At 46.4% G+C, this 16,230-nt stretch overlaps 1 protein-coding gene across 1 annotated transcript in view; it reads right to left on the bottom strand.

The window, feature by feature from the left end:
* LOC116976443 overlaps positions 1-16,230 on the bottom strand; it is a 43,990-nt gene that overhangs the window by 12,271 nt on the left and 15,489 nt on the right. The window contains exons 5-8 of the mRNA XM_033026335.1: positions 15,364-15,513; positions 11,023-11,251; positions 4,111-4,312; positions 2,795-3,053 (exon numbers count right to left, since the gene is read on the bottom strand). Of these exons, the coding sequence (XP_032882226.1) occupies positions 2,795-3,053; positions 4,111-4,312; positions 11,023-11,251; positions 15,364-15,513 (840 nt within the window). The remainder of the gene's footprint in view (positions 1-2,794; positions 3,054-4,110; positions 4,313-11,022; positions 11,252-15,363; positions 15,514-16,230) is intronic.

Raw genomic sequence — 16,230 nt, 5'->3', positions numbered from 1 at the left:
ATACCATAGAATTTATAAGAAACTCTTCCATAATCCAGCTTAGCTGCCCAACATTGCTGTCTCAGCATAGCTGCTGACAAAATTCTGCTTGTATCTATAGTCGTAATTATTTCCATCAAATCACTTCCGCCCACAGATGGAATCTGACCAGTTTTGATTTGTTACTGTTCTCAAAAGTGCTGCCGTTTGCGAGGGCATTATTCCAATGCCTGCATTGCCTTAGTTTCGAGTGAATATCTTGGCTAACTTCCCTCGTTCTACTCCCCGGAAGCACAAAGTCAACCCAACCTTAACGCTCAGCCCTTACCTTTCACTCTGCTCACCCATGCCCAGTGTCCACTGGGTCTACAGAGGCTGCCAGTAAAAGCTAAGGACAGCGTGGCTTTCCAGTCTCTGTAATCGTACAAGGCCCTACAAAAGTCCAGGAGAGCTGCACTTGTCTAACATTAGCCTCCATCATCTCATCACTCCACGCTCAGCAGCTGGGCCTGAACTCTGAAATTCTTTCCCTTATGTCCTCTCGATTCTCCTACCTTGGGTACAGGACTGTGCATTCACCCTGTCTATTCCCTTCATGATTTATACACCTCTATAAGATCAGCCCTCAGTCTCCTGCCCTCCAAGAAATAAAGTCCCAGCCTGCCCAACCTCTCTGGATCTCTCAACCCTGTATTTTCTCCTACGGTCTACCCATTGTCCTTGAATTTGACGATTGTATTTATGAATGGTATAACTGTATCTGATCTGACTACATAGCAAGCAAAACAAAGCTTTTCATTGTACCTCAGTAAATAAATGTGACAATAATAGACCAAAACCTAAACTACTAGCTGGGCCTAGGCTCGGTTTTTTTCTGCGCATCTTTGCTTGTGGACAGACTTATTTCTGTGTCTTCCACTCCACCCAACATTATTACAGGGCGGTACAGTGGCACAGCGGTAGAGTTGCTGCCTCACTACGGGTGCTGACTACGGGTGCTGTCGTTCTCTCCGTAACCTGCTTGCATTTACTCCGGGATCTCTGGTTCCCTCCAACAACTCCAAAGACGTACAGGTTTATAGGTTAATTGGCTGGGTGTCATTGAAAATTATCCCTAGTGTGTGTAGGATAGTGTTAGTGTATCGTGTCTTTTTTTTTCTTTCTTTCTTTTTTTTCTCTTTTTTCCTCCCACAAATATGTAATATGTATATTTCCGCAACTTTTCATTTCACTGCACATCTCGTATGTGTATGTGACGAATAAACTTGACTTGACTTGGGATCGCTGGTCGGCGTGGACTCAATGGGCCGAAAGGCCTGTTTCCGTGCTGTATCTCTAAACTAAACTTACAATATTTTTGTTGCTGGTTTTGTGACCTCAGGTTTGACAGATCTATTTAAAAATTCAGTGAACTGGTATTTTAATGATCATACAGTATGTGTTCCTACTTTCGTTTAGTTAGCTTAATTAGAGATACAGGCCCTTCGGCCCACCGTGTCCGCATCACCAGCGATCACCAGACTTTATCCTACACACACTAGTGACAATTTACATTTATACCAAGCCAATTAACTTACAAACCTACACAGCTTTGGAGTGTGGGAGGAAACCGGAAATCTCGGAGTAAACCCATGCGGAGAACGTACATTCTTTGCCATCTGTTATGGTTAGAACCAATGCTCGTCCTTTGCAAATAATGTACATAATCCTTGTAATACACAACAATATCAGAATCTGTCCTCCTGATTAAGTTTACAGATGGTACGCCTCGTTGTCAGCTTCCCCTCAGCCAACAATGAATCATTCAAAGTTTCCTTGAGCACCACCTGCTTTGATCTGTCATTTTCAAACCTTACCCTTCCATATCTCTAGTCTCCCTCTCCCCTGACTCTGTCTGCAGAAGGGTCTCGACCCGAAACGTCACCCAATCTCACCTACTCTCCAGAGATGCTGCCTGCGTTACTTCAGGATTTTGTGCCTATCTTCGGTGTAAACCAGCATCTGCACTTCCTTCCTACACAGTATCAGAATTAAATCCTGTTTCTCCTCTCATAAGGTCATAAGGAATAGAATTAAGTCAGTCGGTCCATCAAGTCTACTCCACCATTCAATCATGGCTGATCTATCTCTCCCTCTCCTAACCCTATTCTCCTGCTTCCCATAACCTCTGACACCTGCACTAATCTAGTATCTATCTATCTCTGTCTTAAAAATATCCACTGATTTGGCCTCCACAGCCTCCTGTGGCAAAAAAAATCCACAGATTCACCACCCTCAGGCTAAAGAAATGTCTCATCTACTTCCTAAAAGAGCGTCCTTTAATTCTGAGACTATGACCTCTAGTCCTGGACTCTCTCACTAAAGGAAACATCCTTTCCACATCCACTCTACCAAGCCTTTCAATGAGGTCTCCCCTCATTCTTCTAAACTCCAGCGAGTACAGGCCCAGTGCCGACAAACGCTCATCATAGGTTAACCTACTCACCAAGGATCATTCTCGTAAACCTCATGTGGACATGGTGGCATTTGTGGAATTCCCTGACACAGAGGATAGTGGAGGCCAAATCACTGGATGGATTTAAGAGAGAGCTCTAGGGGCTAGTGGAATCAAGGGATATGGGGAGAAGGCAGACACGGGTCATTGATCAGCCATGATCGCAATGAATGGCGGTGCTGGCTCGAAGGGCCGAATGGCCTCCTCCTGCATCTATTTTCTATGTTTCTATGACCCTCTCCAGAGCCAGCATATCCTTCCTCAGATATGGTGCCTAAAATTGTTCACAACACTCTCGACATTGATATGTGGGCTGATTACCTGGTAGGTTTGGATGGTTCGCTTGCTTTGGAACGGCCCGATAGAGACGTTTTGGATGCTCCTGCGGATCCTCTTATGCTAGGGATTTTGACTCTGCTAATTACAGATTTGGAGGAAGGACGCGACCCAGAAGCAAAGGGTGCAGCCTTTGTGTCTGGCTGATCCAGCTTCAGCTCCTGCTTGGCCTCAACTTTCTGCTGCTTCTGCTGCATAGCTTTCTGGCTTTCGTCCAATTTCCAATCCTGCCACCATTTCTGCTCTGCAGAGGCAAAACAATAAAAGCTCAGTCACGTCACATCTCGTTTCATTGTCTTTATAACACGGCAACAGGAAGCTGCAAGATGCTGCTAACGTACGACGAAAAAAGACTCGGCGGGTCAGGCAGCATCTCTGGAGGGCAGGGATTGGTGGCATTTCGGGTCTGGACCCTTCTTCAGACTGATTGTAGCAGGCGGGGGCAGGACAAACCTGGCAAGTGATAGGTGGATACGGGTGACGGGGGAGGGGGGAAGGGTGGTTGGCAGATGGGAGGAGTAAGTGACAAATGCTGGAGGTGATAAGGAGACAAAAGGGTGTCAGATAATGAGAGGAGTGCGGCCAGAGGAAGAGATGTAAGTGGAAGGGGATGGGGGAGGGTAAAATGGTAATAAAAGGGAAATATATGACTCGGAGGAGTGATGAGTGTACAGAGGAGGGGAAGGGAGCCGGGTGACTGGCATGGTGGGAGAAATATTTGCACAGTGGGGTGGAGGGGAAGTGGGAGATGGGTACTTGAAATTCAACAATTCAATGTGCATACTGTTTATCTGTAAGCTACCCGAGGGGAATATGGGGTGTTGTGTGGACACTCATGATACTAAATTCAAGCTCCTTATTTCCAAGTGCTTTGAGCACAATACTATATTGTATTTTGAACCATGTCACAGATAAATGGAAGTACAGAGCTCACAAAGTCATAGAGTGATACAGAGTGGAAACATGCCCTTTGGCCCGACTTGCCCACACCGGCCAACAATGTCCCAGCTACACTAGTCCCACCTGCCTACATTTGGCCCATATCCCTCCAAACCTGTCCTATCCGTGTACCTGTCTGTTTCTTAAATGTTGGGATAGTCCCATCCTCAACTACCTCCTCAGGCAGCTTGTTCCATACACCCACCACCCTTTGTGTGAAAAAAGTTATAACCATATAACATATAGGAGCAGAATTAGGCCATTCGGCCCATCGTCTACTCCGCCATTCAATCTATATCTCCCTCTCAACCCCATTCCCCTGCCTTCTCCCCGTAACCCATGACCCCGAGCTGTTCATTTACGGATTAGTTCCATTGGCGGCTCTCCGGACATTGGTTTGTTCTCCAAGCTGATGCTGGCTCTGAAGCTCAGGCATGCCTCTTCAATCAGTATTTTGGCTTTTGCTGGAGTAGTCTCATTGTCAAAGTCGACAATCTGGGCCAGGCCAAGCATGTACAGAGCGTTACTATCACAAGGAGTCTTTTCGACTCTTAATTGGCACACCTATAAAAAGAGGAATTGTACCGTTACAGAGATCTGACTGACGAACGTCATGCAAGCTAAGCAACAAGGCTGATTTTTTTTTTAGTCTGGTTTAGTTTAGAGATACAGTGTGGAAACAGGCCCTTCGGCCCACCGTGTCCACGCCGACCAACAAACACTCATACTAGTTGTGTCCTACACATTAGGGACATTTTACAGAGGCCAATTAACCTACAGACCTGTATGTCTTTGGAATGTGGGAGAAAATCGGAGCACACGGAGAAAACCCGAGCAAGTCTGTGGCGCGTGAGGCAGGAGCTTTACCGCCGTGCCCCAGTGCCACACTAAATGGTGTTTTAGACAAAGGTATTGCTAAGGGTAGTCAATCAGTAGGTATTGCTGAGAATTGCTGGTTTCCAATGTATATTATGGTCAAATGGGCAGCACAGTGGTGCAGCTGGCAGAGCCGCTGCCTGACAGTGCCAGAGATCCGGGTTCACTCCTGATCTCGGGTGCTGTCTGTGTGGAGTTTTCACGTTCTCCCTGTGACCGCATTGGTTTCCTCCAGGTGCTCCGGTTTCCTCCCTCATCCCAAAGATGTGCGGTACTTTAGGTTAATTGGCCCTCTGTAAATTGCCCTGAGTGTGTAGGGAGTGGATGAGAAAGTGAGTTAACGAAGAACGGTCAAATGCTACCTTGATTCCACGGTGAGTCACACTGGCCATACCTACGCAATTCAGCTTCTTGGTCCCCATTTGGATCAAGCCGCTAAAGAGGTCTGGAGCCAAGGGAACATGGGCAAAACCTAAACTGGGCCTCATTAAGCATATTATTGCTGAATAATTCCACTTGATTGCATTGTCAGCAACATCTTCCATCAGAAGGTAGACTCTAAATGCTGGAGTAACTCAGCAGGTCAGTATCTCTGGAGAGAAGGAATGGGTGACGTTTCAGGTCGAGACAATAGACAATAGGTGCAGGAGTAGGCTATTCGGCCCTTCGATCCAGCACAGCCATTCAATGTGATCATGGCTGATCATCCCCAATCAGTACCCTTCTCCCCATATCCCCTGACCGCTATCTTTAAGGGCCCTGTCTAGCTCTCTCTTGAAAACATCCAGAGAACCTGCCTCCACCGCCGAGGCAGAGAATTCCACAGACTCACCACTCTCTGTGAGGAAAAAGTGTTTCCTCGTCTCCGTTCTAAATGGCTTACCCCTTATTCTTAAACTGTGGCCCCTGATTCTGGACTACCACAACATCAGGAACATGTTTCCTGCCTCTAGCGTGTCCAAATCCTTAACAATCTTATATGTTTCAAACCCTTCTTCAGACTGATCTACCTTTGATTTAAACTAGCATCTGCATTTCTTTCCTAAACATCTTCCATTAGTTTATTGATGACTGAGTGTAGACTGATTGGACTGTAATTATTGGATTAGTGCTTAGTGCATTGTTGGGTAGGTGTCAACATTGTAGATGTTCTGGCACGACTTGGCTAGCGGCATAGTTAATTCAAAGGTACAGGTGCACAACCTTTTATCCAGAGTTCCGGAAACCGAAAAGCTCCGAAAACCGGACATTTTTTCCAGGATGTCGTCTGCACACCAAAGCTCGCGTTTGGCGCCAAACTTGACCCGAAACGACCCACGGTCAACCCAGGTCTGTACTACTGTAGCGGCTGCCTCCTCCCCGGAGACCGGGGAGACACTTGAACATCTGTAAATCATTGCTTAAATGTTAGTCAGTTAGTTTGGAGGGCTTTTATGTGAAGGGGGGGGGGGAGGGGGAAACTTTAATTCTTAGTCCCCTACCTGGTCGGAGAGGCGGGGAGCGGGCAATGCCTTACCGGGTCGCCGTGCAGTAAGCTCCGGAGCGCTGTGGCCGCCGACTCCCAACATCGCGGAGCTGGGGCTGCGGGCGTCCGGCCGCGGGCGGCGCTGGATTTGTAGCGCCTCGCAGCCAGGGGTAGAGTTGCCGGGGTCGGAGCTCCAACCGGCGCCGCCCGCAGCCGGACGCCCGCAGCCCCAGCTCCGCGATGTTGGGAGTCGGCGGCCACAGCGCTCCGGAGCTTACAGCACGGCGACCCGGTAAGGCATTGCCCGCTCCCCGCCTCACCGACCAAGTAGGGGACTAAGAATTAAAGTTTCCCCCTTCACCCCCCCACCACATAAAATCCCTCCAAACTAACTGACTAACATTTAAGCAATGATTTACAATGATTCCCCGGTCTCCGGGGAGGAGGCAGCCGCTCCAGACTTTTCAAGCCGCCCGCGCTACCTACCTAATCTACGCTAAAAATCTCCCATTCGGAAATCCGAAAAATTCCGAAATCCGAGAAGTGTCTGGTCCCAAGGCTTTCGGATAAAAGGTTGTGCACCTGTACTACAATGGGTCTGAAGAAGGGTCTCGACCCGAAATGTCGCCTTTTTCCCTCACTCCATAGATGCTGCCTCACCCGCTGAGTTTCTCCAGCATTTTTGTCTACCTTCGATTTTCTAGCATCTGCAGTTCCTTCTTAAACAATGAGGATGATGTATGGTCCATACCCATTGCTGTATCCCACGCCTTCAGCCATCACTTGGGGTCAAGGAAAGAGCGTTTACGTCCCGGCCCTGTTTCCACCAATCTTTCCACCACCACGCACAAGAAGAGCAAGACGCCATTGTATGCTGATGCCGAGAAGTGTGTTCATCTCTGGCTGAACAACATCTAATCTCGTGTGCGGACTCGACAAGAAGAAGAAGCCATATCTTGTTCTAATGCGGAGTGAATGGAAATAGGTGGCGACTGGTTCCATGACGGTGATGCTGTCAGGAGGGTCATCCACACAACGTTGTGTGCCTGAACATGACCGTACATGCAAAATTCCTGCGGTTTGTGTCTACCTTTCATTTAAACCAGCATCTGCAGTTCTTTCCTACACATGACTGTACATGCTTCAGCTTCCTCTTCTACGCTCGGATGTTGGGTCATGACGATGTTCTTTGAAATTCCTCCATTTGCCAGCTGTTTAATTGACCACCACCATTCATGAATACATGTGGCAAGACGGCAGACGGGCTGATGTGATCTGTCGGTTATGGCGTTGTTACCACTGGCATTTGCTTGCTGGTTTTGCTGTTTAGCATGCTTGCATGCCATGCTAGAGGCAGGAAACATGCTCCCAATGTTGGGGGGGGGGGGGGGTGTCCAGAACCAGGGGCCACAGTTTAAGAATAAGGGGTAAGCCATTTAGAATGGAGATGAGGAAACACTTTTTCCACACAGAGAGTTGTGAGTCTGTGGAATTCTCTGCCTCAGAGGGCGGTGGTGGCCGGTTCTCTGGATACTTTCAAGAGAGAGCTAGATAGGGCTCTTAAAGATAGCGGAGTCAGGGGATATGGGGAGAAGGCAGGAAAGGGGTACTGATTGGGGATGATCAGCCATGATCACATTGAATGGCGGTGCTGGCTCGAAGGGCTGAATGGCCTACTCCTGCACCTATTGTCTATTATTTTGTTGCAACTTTGTCAGGTTGTTTTTGTAGGTATGTCAGGAGCTGCCTCTGGCACAGCCATCTGTACTCATTACTGAACCAGGACTGATCGTCTAGAATATAGAAACAAGGAACTGTAGATGCATGGATAGGTGACGTTTCGGCTCAGGATTCTTCTTCAGACTCACAATCTGAAGAAGGGTCCTGTCCCAAATCATCACCTATCCATGTTCTCCAGTGATGCTGGAGTTACTCCAGCACTTTGCATCTTTTTTTCATATACTGGAACGATTGAGTGAGGGACATGCCGGGCCAGGAGTTTCAGATTGGGGAGGTGCACATTTCTGCTGTTGACGATGCTCTACAGACCTGGTTTGAGTTTGCAGGTCTGTCCTGGGCCGATCTCACTTGGGACATTGGTAGTGCCGTATGACACAACAGTGAAAGCAGTGTGAGGTTGAGATTAACACCACAAGAAATCTATGCTGGTCTTTCCTGCATTACTGTCATGGATGTGTAACAGGTAGACCCCAGAGGATGAGGTGCAGGTAGGTTTACCCTCAGGTGAGTTGTTCTATCTGCTGCCAACAAAGTCAAGCAAAGATTGGCACTAAAAACCGGAGTCATTCAGTGGGTCAGGCAGCAACTCTGGAGAAAAGGAAGAGGTGATGTTTTGGGTCGAGACCCTTCTTCAGACTGTCTGAGTTCCTGAGTTACTCCAGCTTTTTTTGTCTATCTTTGGTTTAAACCAGCATCTGCAGTTCCTTCCTGCACAGCAAAGTCAGGCAGTTGTGTGCTCTAGAATTCAGCCAGCAGTTTTGGGTTTGGGTTTAGGATTATTATTGTCATGTGGGGCGAGGTACAGTGAGAAGCGTCTGCATGCTATCCAAACAGATCAGCCGTACGTAAATACAATCACGCCAAACTCAAGTACAATAGGTGGAGCAAAGAGGAAGGACCAGTGTGCAGAACAGTTCTCAGTGCTTGACAGACCTAACTTCATTGAATGCATTGCTCATTAATTATATATTATTAACTGAATTTAAATTCAACAGTTGCCATGGTAATACATTAATTCATATCTTTATATTATTAGCCCCACACGCTCTTCTAATTTAACCATTCTCCCAACTTATCAACAATGCAGAATGGATTGGCACCAGCAAATCGATTTATAGAAAAGATTTTTTACCATATAGTCAATTAATTAAACATTAGTATTGCTTTAATATTTATAAAATACTGGACAGACTTGGATTGTTTTCTCTGGAATTTCGGAAGATGAAAGGAGACCCAATAGTACATAAAGTTATGAGAGGCATTGATAAGTTACAAAACTTTGAGGGCACACCTTTAAGGTGAGAGGGGCAGTTTAAAGATGATGTGTGGGGAAAGTTTTTTTGCAGTGAGTGGTGGATGCCTGGAACGCACTGGGAGGAGTGGTGGTGGAGGCAGATGTGATATTGGATTTAGGAGGCTTTTAGTTATGGATATGCAAGGAACGGAGGAATATGGATCATGTGCAGGCAGAGAAGATTAATTTAACTTGGCATCATGTTGACACAGACATTGTGGGCAAAAGGGCTTGCGACAGTGCTGTATCTGTTCTATGATCTTGTTCTAATATAGTGCTTAACGGACCTGGACAGAAGGAAAAATGTTGTATGTGTAAGAAAGAACTGCAGGTGCTGGTTTAAATCGAAGGTAGACACAAAATGCTGGAGTAACTCAGCGGGTGAGGCAGCATCTCTGGAGAGAAGAAATGGGCGACGTTTCGGGTCGAGACCCTTCTTCAGACTGATGTCAGGGGAAGGTGCGGGAAAAAGGATAGAATGTAGTCAGAAACAGTAAGGCAAGTGGGAGAACTGGGAAGGGGAAGGGGATGGAGAGAGAAAGCAAGAGCTATCTGATATTAGAGAAGTCAATGTTCATACTGCTGGGGTGTAAACTACCCAAGCAAAATATGAGGTGCTGTTCCTCCAATTTGCGCTGGGCCTCACTCTGACAATGGAGGAGGCCCAGGACAGAAAAGTCAGATTGGGAATGGGAGGGGGAGTTGAAGTGCTGGGCCACAGGGAGATCAGATAGGTTAAGACGGACTGAGCGGGGGTGTTATGTGAAACGATCGCCGAGCCTGCGCTGGTCTCGCCGATGTAGAGAAGTTGACACCTGGAACAGCAGATACAGTAGATTTTTTTTTTCTTTATATTTATATAGCACATTTTTAGTCAACTTGCATTGACCCCAAAGTGCTTCACATAATTACATCCACACACACAGGCAAAGGTGGGTGAAGTGTCTTGCCCAAGGACACACACAGGCAAAGGTGGGTGAAGTGTCTTGCCCAAGGACACAACGACAGTATGCACTCCAAGCAGGATTCGAACCAGCTACCTTCCGGTTGCCAGCCGAACACTTAGCCCATTGTGCCATCTGTCGTCCCATGTCGTAGATGAGGTTGGAGGAGGTGCAAGTGAACCTCTGCCTCACCTGGAAAGACTGTTTAGGTCCTTGGATGGAGTCGAGGAGGGAGGTAAAGGGACAGGGGTTGCAAGGGAAAGTACCCGGGGAGGGGGTGGTTTGGGTGGGAAAGGATGAGTTGACCAGGGAGTTTTGGAGCGTATGGTCTCTGCAGAAAGCAGAAAGGGGTGAAGATGGGAAGATGTGGCCAGTAGTGGGATCCTGTTGGAGGTGGCAAAATGTTGGAGAATTATATGCTTATTGCGACGGCGGATGGGGTGGAAGGTGAAGGCAAGGGGGGCTCTGTCCTTATTAAGAATGGGGGGAGGGGAGGGGGAGTGAGCAGAACTGCGGGATATCGAGGAAACCCTAATGAGAGCCTCGTCTATAATGGAAGAGGGGAACCCCCGTTTCCTAAAGAATGAGGACATCTCCGATGCCCTGGTATGGAACACCTCATCCTGGGCGCAGATGCGGGTAGATGGAGGAATTAGCAGTAGGGGATAGAGTCTTTACAGGAATCAGGGTGGGAAGAAGTGTAGTGCAGATTGCCATGGGAGTCGGTAGGTTTGTAGTAGATGTCAGTCAATAGTCTGTTTCCTGTGATGGAGACGGTGAGATCTAGAAACGGTGGGGAGATGTCGGAGATGGTCCACGTTCTATGTTCTATAACCATTAAAATAATTAATTACCACAGTTCACTCACATTTTAAGATTATTATGTCTGATATAATCAATGTTTTATTGTCAATATATAATACTGAATCACAGTAATTTCTGATATAGTCCATACCGTTTCTTGCATCTCTAGTAGTTCATGGCAGATTGGAATGTTGGTGTGTTTTAATATTAATGCCAAATTCTGACATCTTCTACTGATGAACTCATCATTCACATTTGGCTTTTTGCAAGTCAAGTCTAAAAGGGTAAAATGGGCCTCAAGAAGCAGCCATTCCAAGTCATGAACTAAAGTTCCACGATATGGATATTTGGACAAAGCCCAGGCGGCTAAATCTGCAGAACTGATAACACAGAAGATTAGTTGGAACTCAATTCAACTATGATTTCAAAAAAATATTCCCCTGTTCTCGTCTTGCTGAGTTTGGCAAATCGACCACGTTAATGTACAAGGATATAGAGGAATTCAATATTACCTCTGCGATATCCCACGGCACGTACCTGAATAAAGACTAAAGACACACACAAAAAGCTGGAGTCATTCAGCAGGTCAGGCAGCATCTCTGAAGAAAATGAATAGGTGACGTTTTGGGTCAAGACCCTTCTTCAGACTGAGAGTCAGGGGAAAGGGGGAAACAAGAGATCTAGATGGTGCGTGGGACAAATTGAATGGAAGATATGCAAAAAGCAACGATAATGAAGAGAATGTGAAGCCCACAATGGCACATTGTTGGCTGTGAGATAGGTGATAAAGTTATACAGACTGTGGAACTCAAAAGGATGACAGTAAAACAAGAAGGACAACTGGGGTGGGGGAGGCACAGAGAGAGACGGGGTGCAAGGGTTACTTGAAGTTAGAGAAATCAATATTAAACCGCTGAGGTGTCAGCTGCCCAAGCGAAATATTAGATGCTGTTCCTCCAATTTGCTTTTGGCTTCACTCTGACAGTGGAGGAGGCCCTGGACAGAAAGGTCAGGTTGGGAATGGGAAGGGGAGTTAAAGTGTTTGTCAACCAGGAGATAATGTTGTTGTCGAGTAAAGACTCTTAGAGTAGTTGGTGATGAGACACAGCAGCTCAAGAAACTGCACCCAAGGAAAATAATTCAGACAAAACCATTTGCTTTCAGGTGAAGAAGGAATAATGGGGAAAACTCACATTAATAATTGGTCTTTGAGTTAATTAAATCTTTAATATATCTTTATTTCTTTCTGTGGTGAATGCTTTCAACTCCTTATTACAAGTATTTCTAAAAGCAGTGGAATCAATCTTTTGGAGTCTTTTCGAGCCTACCATTGAACTATGTTGCGGCTCATGCCTCAGATAACTCATTGGCAAATGGCCTATATATTTGACTACCTAACATCCAAGGGTTGCGTTACATGCAAACAGCAATCTTACAATTAGTTTGAAAATCTTTTATGTCTCTACAAGATTTTTTGATCCTCAGAAACAATAAAGAAGCACGTCCAAACTTCTACAATATATATGTGAAAAAATACTGAATATTTATATATTTTGATGCAAGAAAGCAATGCAACCAGTGACTAATGAAATGCCACAGATTATTCACAAAGATTCACAAAGTGTGGCAAAGAACAATATCTCTCAGGCCAGCTAGTCCAGACCAAAGTTTATTCTCCTCAGAATTCTATTCCTATGTTCATTTTTATCATATTAATATCATAGTCATACAGTGAGTGTGGAAACAGGCCCTTCAGCCCAACTTGCCCACACCAGCCAACATATCCCAGCTACACTAGTCCCACCTGCCTGCATTTCCCTCCAATCCTGTCCTATCCATGTACCTGTCTAATTGTTTCTTAAACATTGGAATAGTCCCAACTTCAACTACCTCCTCTGGCAGCTTGTTCCATACACCCACCACCCTTTGTGTGAAAAAGTTACCCCTCAGATTCCTATTAAATCTTTTCCCCTTCACCTTAAACCTATGTCCTCTGGTCCTCGATTCACCTACTCTGGGCAAGAGACTCTGAATCTACCCGATCTATTCCTCTCATGATTTATACACCTCTATGAGATCACCCCTCATCCTCCTGTGCTCCAAGGAATAGAGACCCAGCCTACCCAACCTCTCCCTGTAGCTCACACCCTCTAGTCCTGGCAATATCCACGTAAATCTTCTCTGTACCCTTTCTAGCTTTCTATTAATATTTCCTGTTTTATTAAGTAACTTCCAAATAAATGCACCATCTAACCTAAAGATTCCCAAACATTTTTGCTTCATGCATCCACAGCACTGATATTTAATTGTGTTGAGTCCTCCCCATATTTCACTCCAAAAAACATTGTTTTTATAATTGTACACCAATTCTTTGTCCTCAAAATGCACCCTTTTTACCTAGCCATGCTTCTTAATAGGAATCTGTATGTTTGAAAACCTAACATAACCTTACAAGACCATGAAATCTAGCTCATGTGATAGGAGCAGAATTAGGCCATTCGGCCTATCAAGTCTACTCCGCCATTCAATTATGACTGATCTATCTCTCCCTCCGAACCCCATTCTCCTGCCTTCTCCCCATAACCCTTGACACCCGTACTAATTGTAATGTAGCTACTCGTAGACACAAAATGCAGGAGTAACTCAGCGGGTCAGGCAGCTTCTCTGGAGAGAAGGAATGGGTGACGTTTCGGGTCGAGACCCTTCTTCAGACCCGAAACCGAAACGTCACCCATTCCTTCTCTTCAGAGATGTTGCTTGTCCCGCTGAGTTACTCCAGCATTCTATGTCGATCTTCGGTGTAAACCAGCATCCGCAGTTTCTTCCTACACATAACTACTCTAGATGATATTTTTACTATGAAGATTGCAATTTGATATATTATCTTTCTCTAATTCAGCTTGCTGAAAGCACCTGAGCATTAATTATACATTTCCTTGGTGCTTAAGCCTTCCCTGGATTTTTTTTCACCATATATTTTGGCTTGGATTAAATCTTGAGCAGAAAACTAATTGCTGGAGGAACTCAGCGGGTCAGGCAGCATTTTAGGAGTGAATGGACAGACAGTGTTTCGTGCTGGGACCTTTAAAACATAGAAAATAGGTGCAGGAGGAGGCCATTTGGCCCTTCGAGCCAGCATTGGCATTCATTGTGATCATGGCTGATCATCCACAATCAGTAACCCGTGCCTGCCTTCTCCCCATATCCCTTGATTCCGCTAGCCCCAAGAGCTCTATCTAACTCTCTTTTAAATTCATCCAGTGAATTGGCCTCCACTGCCCTCTGTGGCAGAGAATTCCACAAATTCACAACTCTCTGGGTGAAATCATTTTTTCTCATCTCAGTTTTAAATGGCCTCCCCTTTATTCTTAGACTGTGGGCCCTGGTTCTGGACTCCACAACATTGGTAACATTTTTCCTGCATCTAGCTTGTCCAGTCCTTTTATAATTTTATATGTTTCTATAAGATACCCTCTCATCCTTCTAACCTCCAGTGCATACAAGCCCAGTCTTTCCAATCTTTCCTCATATGACAGTCCCGCCATCCCGGGGACTAACCTCGTGAACCTACGCAGCACTCCCTCAATGGCAAGGGTCTTTCATCAGACCTTGAATCTGTGGAAGGGTTCTAACCTGAAATGTGGTCTGTCCATTCCCTCCACAGATGCTGACTGACCCTCTGAGTTCCTGCAGCAATTTGTATGTGCTGTAAATTCCAGCAACTGCGGTTTCTTGTGTCTCTCTTTGATTATGTCTTTGTTTAAGAAAGAATTGCAGATGCTGAAAAAAATCGAAGGTAGACAAAAATGGTGGAGAAACTCAGATTTCTCCTTTGGGTCTCGACCCGAAACGTCACCTATTCCTTCGCTCCATAGATGTTGCATCACCTGCTGAGTTTCTCCACCATTTTTGTCTACCTTTGATTAAGTCTTGACTGTTTTGTCAGAAAATGATCCAGTGAAGTACTTAGGTAGACAAAAATGCTGGAGAAACTCAGCAGGTGAGGCAGCATCTATGGAGCGAAGGAAATAAGCGACGTTTCAGGTCGAGACCTTTCTTCAGACCCGGCCTGCCTCGACCCGAAACGTCGCCTATTTCCTTTGCTCCATAGGTGCTGCCTCACCCGCTGAATTTCTCCAGCATTTTTGTCTACCTTCAATTTTCCAGCATCCTTCTTAAACAGTGAAGTACTTATGGAGTTTTTTTTAACCAGATTGCAGATTTAGAGCACGGAAACCAACTTGTCCATGACGACCAAGCTCCTCCATCTACACCTGGCCCATTTGCCTACATTTAGCCCATATCCTGCTGAACCTTTCCCCTCTATGTACCCGTCCCAAGCATGTTTCAAGCATTGTTATTGTCCAAGCCTCAACTACTTCCTCTGGCAGCTTGTTCCATATCCCCACCACCCTCTGTGTGAAAAAATATAAAACCTCTGCATGACTTACATAAGTGTAAGTTATTATGACTAATGAAAGATGGCACTTACAAAGTAAGTACTTGCTCAGGAGTCATTGTTTTTTCCGGTAGACCTGCAGGCGGGTTGAAGAGAAATGTTCCTAGCCTGAATATTCCTTTGTGGAACTGAATGTTCAGGAGAGAAATCGGATTTAGAGCTCGAAGACTTGGGCCTTCGTGACTAGAACAAAAAGAATGGAAAAACATCTTGTATGCAATGAGTTAAAAAACTAACAATTAATCAGCTACCTTATTTTTGGGTGGGCGGCGCGACTCTTGTCAGCAGCGGCCTCTGCAGTCCGTCTGTTATTTTTATTTTTTGTCTCATTTTTATGTAGTTTTTATTATTTATTTTTGTTGGGGTATGTGTGTGGTGGGGTGCGGGGGAGGGGGTAACTTTAAAATCTTTCCCTGCACGGGAGACCCGACCTTTTCTTTGTCGGGTCTCCGTTGTCGTTGGGGCTGCAACGTGGAGCGGGCTCCAACAGGAATGACCTGGGGCTCCAGTTGCGGAGCTGCCGACTACTCACCTCACCGTCGCGGAGCTGACCGAGTCCGGAGCGGGTGGAGCGGTTGTGGAGCGCTGCTGCCACCCGACCCCTGGAGATTCGGAGGCTGCAACTGCGGGTCTGGCGGACGGCGGCACCGGGAGCACGCGGGTCCCTGCTGGGAGACCGCTTTTCGGGGCTTCCGCAACGGCGACTTCTCCCGCCCGAGTTGCGGGGTTGAAGAGCACCTGGAGCGGGGCCTTACAGCACCGCCCCGCGCGGCTTGGAATGGCTGCCGGACTTTGCGAGCGCACGTCGGGGGCTCTAACAACAAGACCCGGTGTGTGACCTTGCATCACCCGGCGTGGCTTTAATTGCCGCGGGACAATCGCCATCGCCAGCTGGGGGCT

The sequence above is a fragment of the Amblyraja radiata genome, chromosome 8, assembly GCF_010909765.2.
Source record: "Amblyraja radiata isolate CabotCenter1 chromosome 8, sAmbRad1.1.pri, whole genome shotgun sequence".
NCBI classification, from domain to species: domain Eukaryota; kingdom Metazoa; phylum Chordata; class Chondrichthyes; order Rajiformes; family Rajidae; genus Amblyraja; species Amblyraja radiata.
This window is presented reverse-complemented; position numbering and strand designations above follow the sequence as displayed.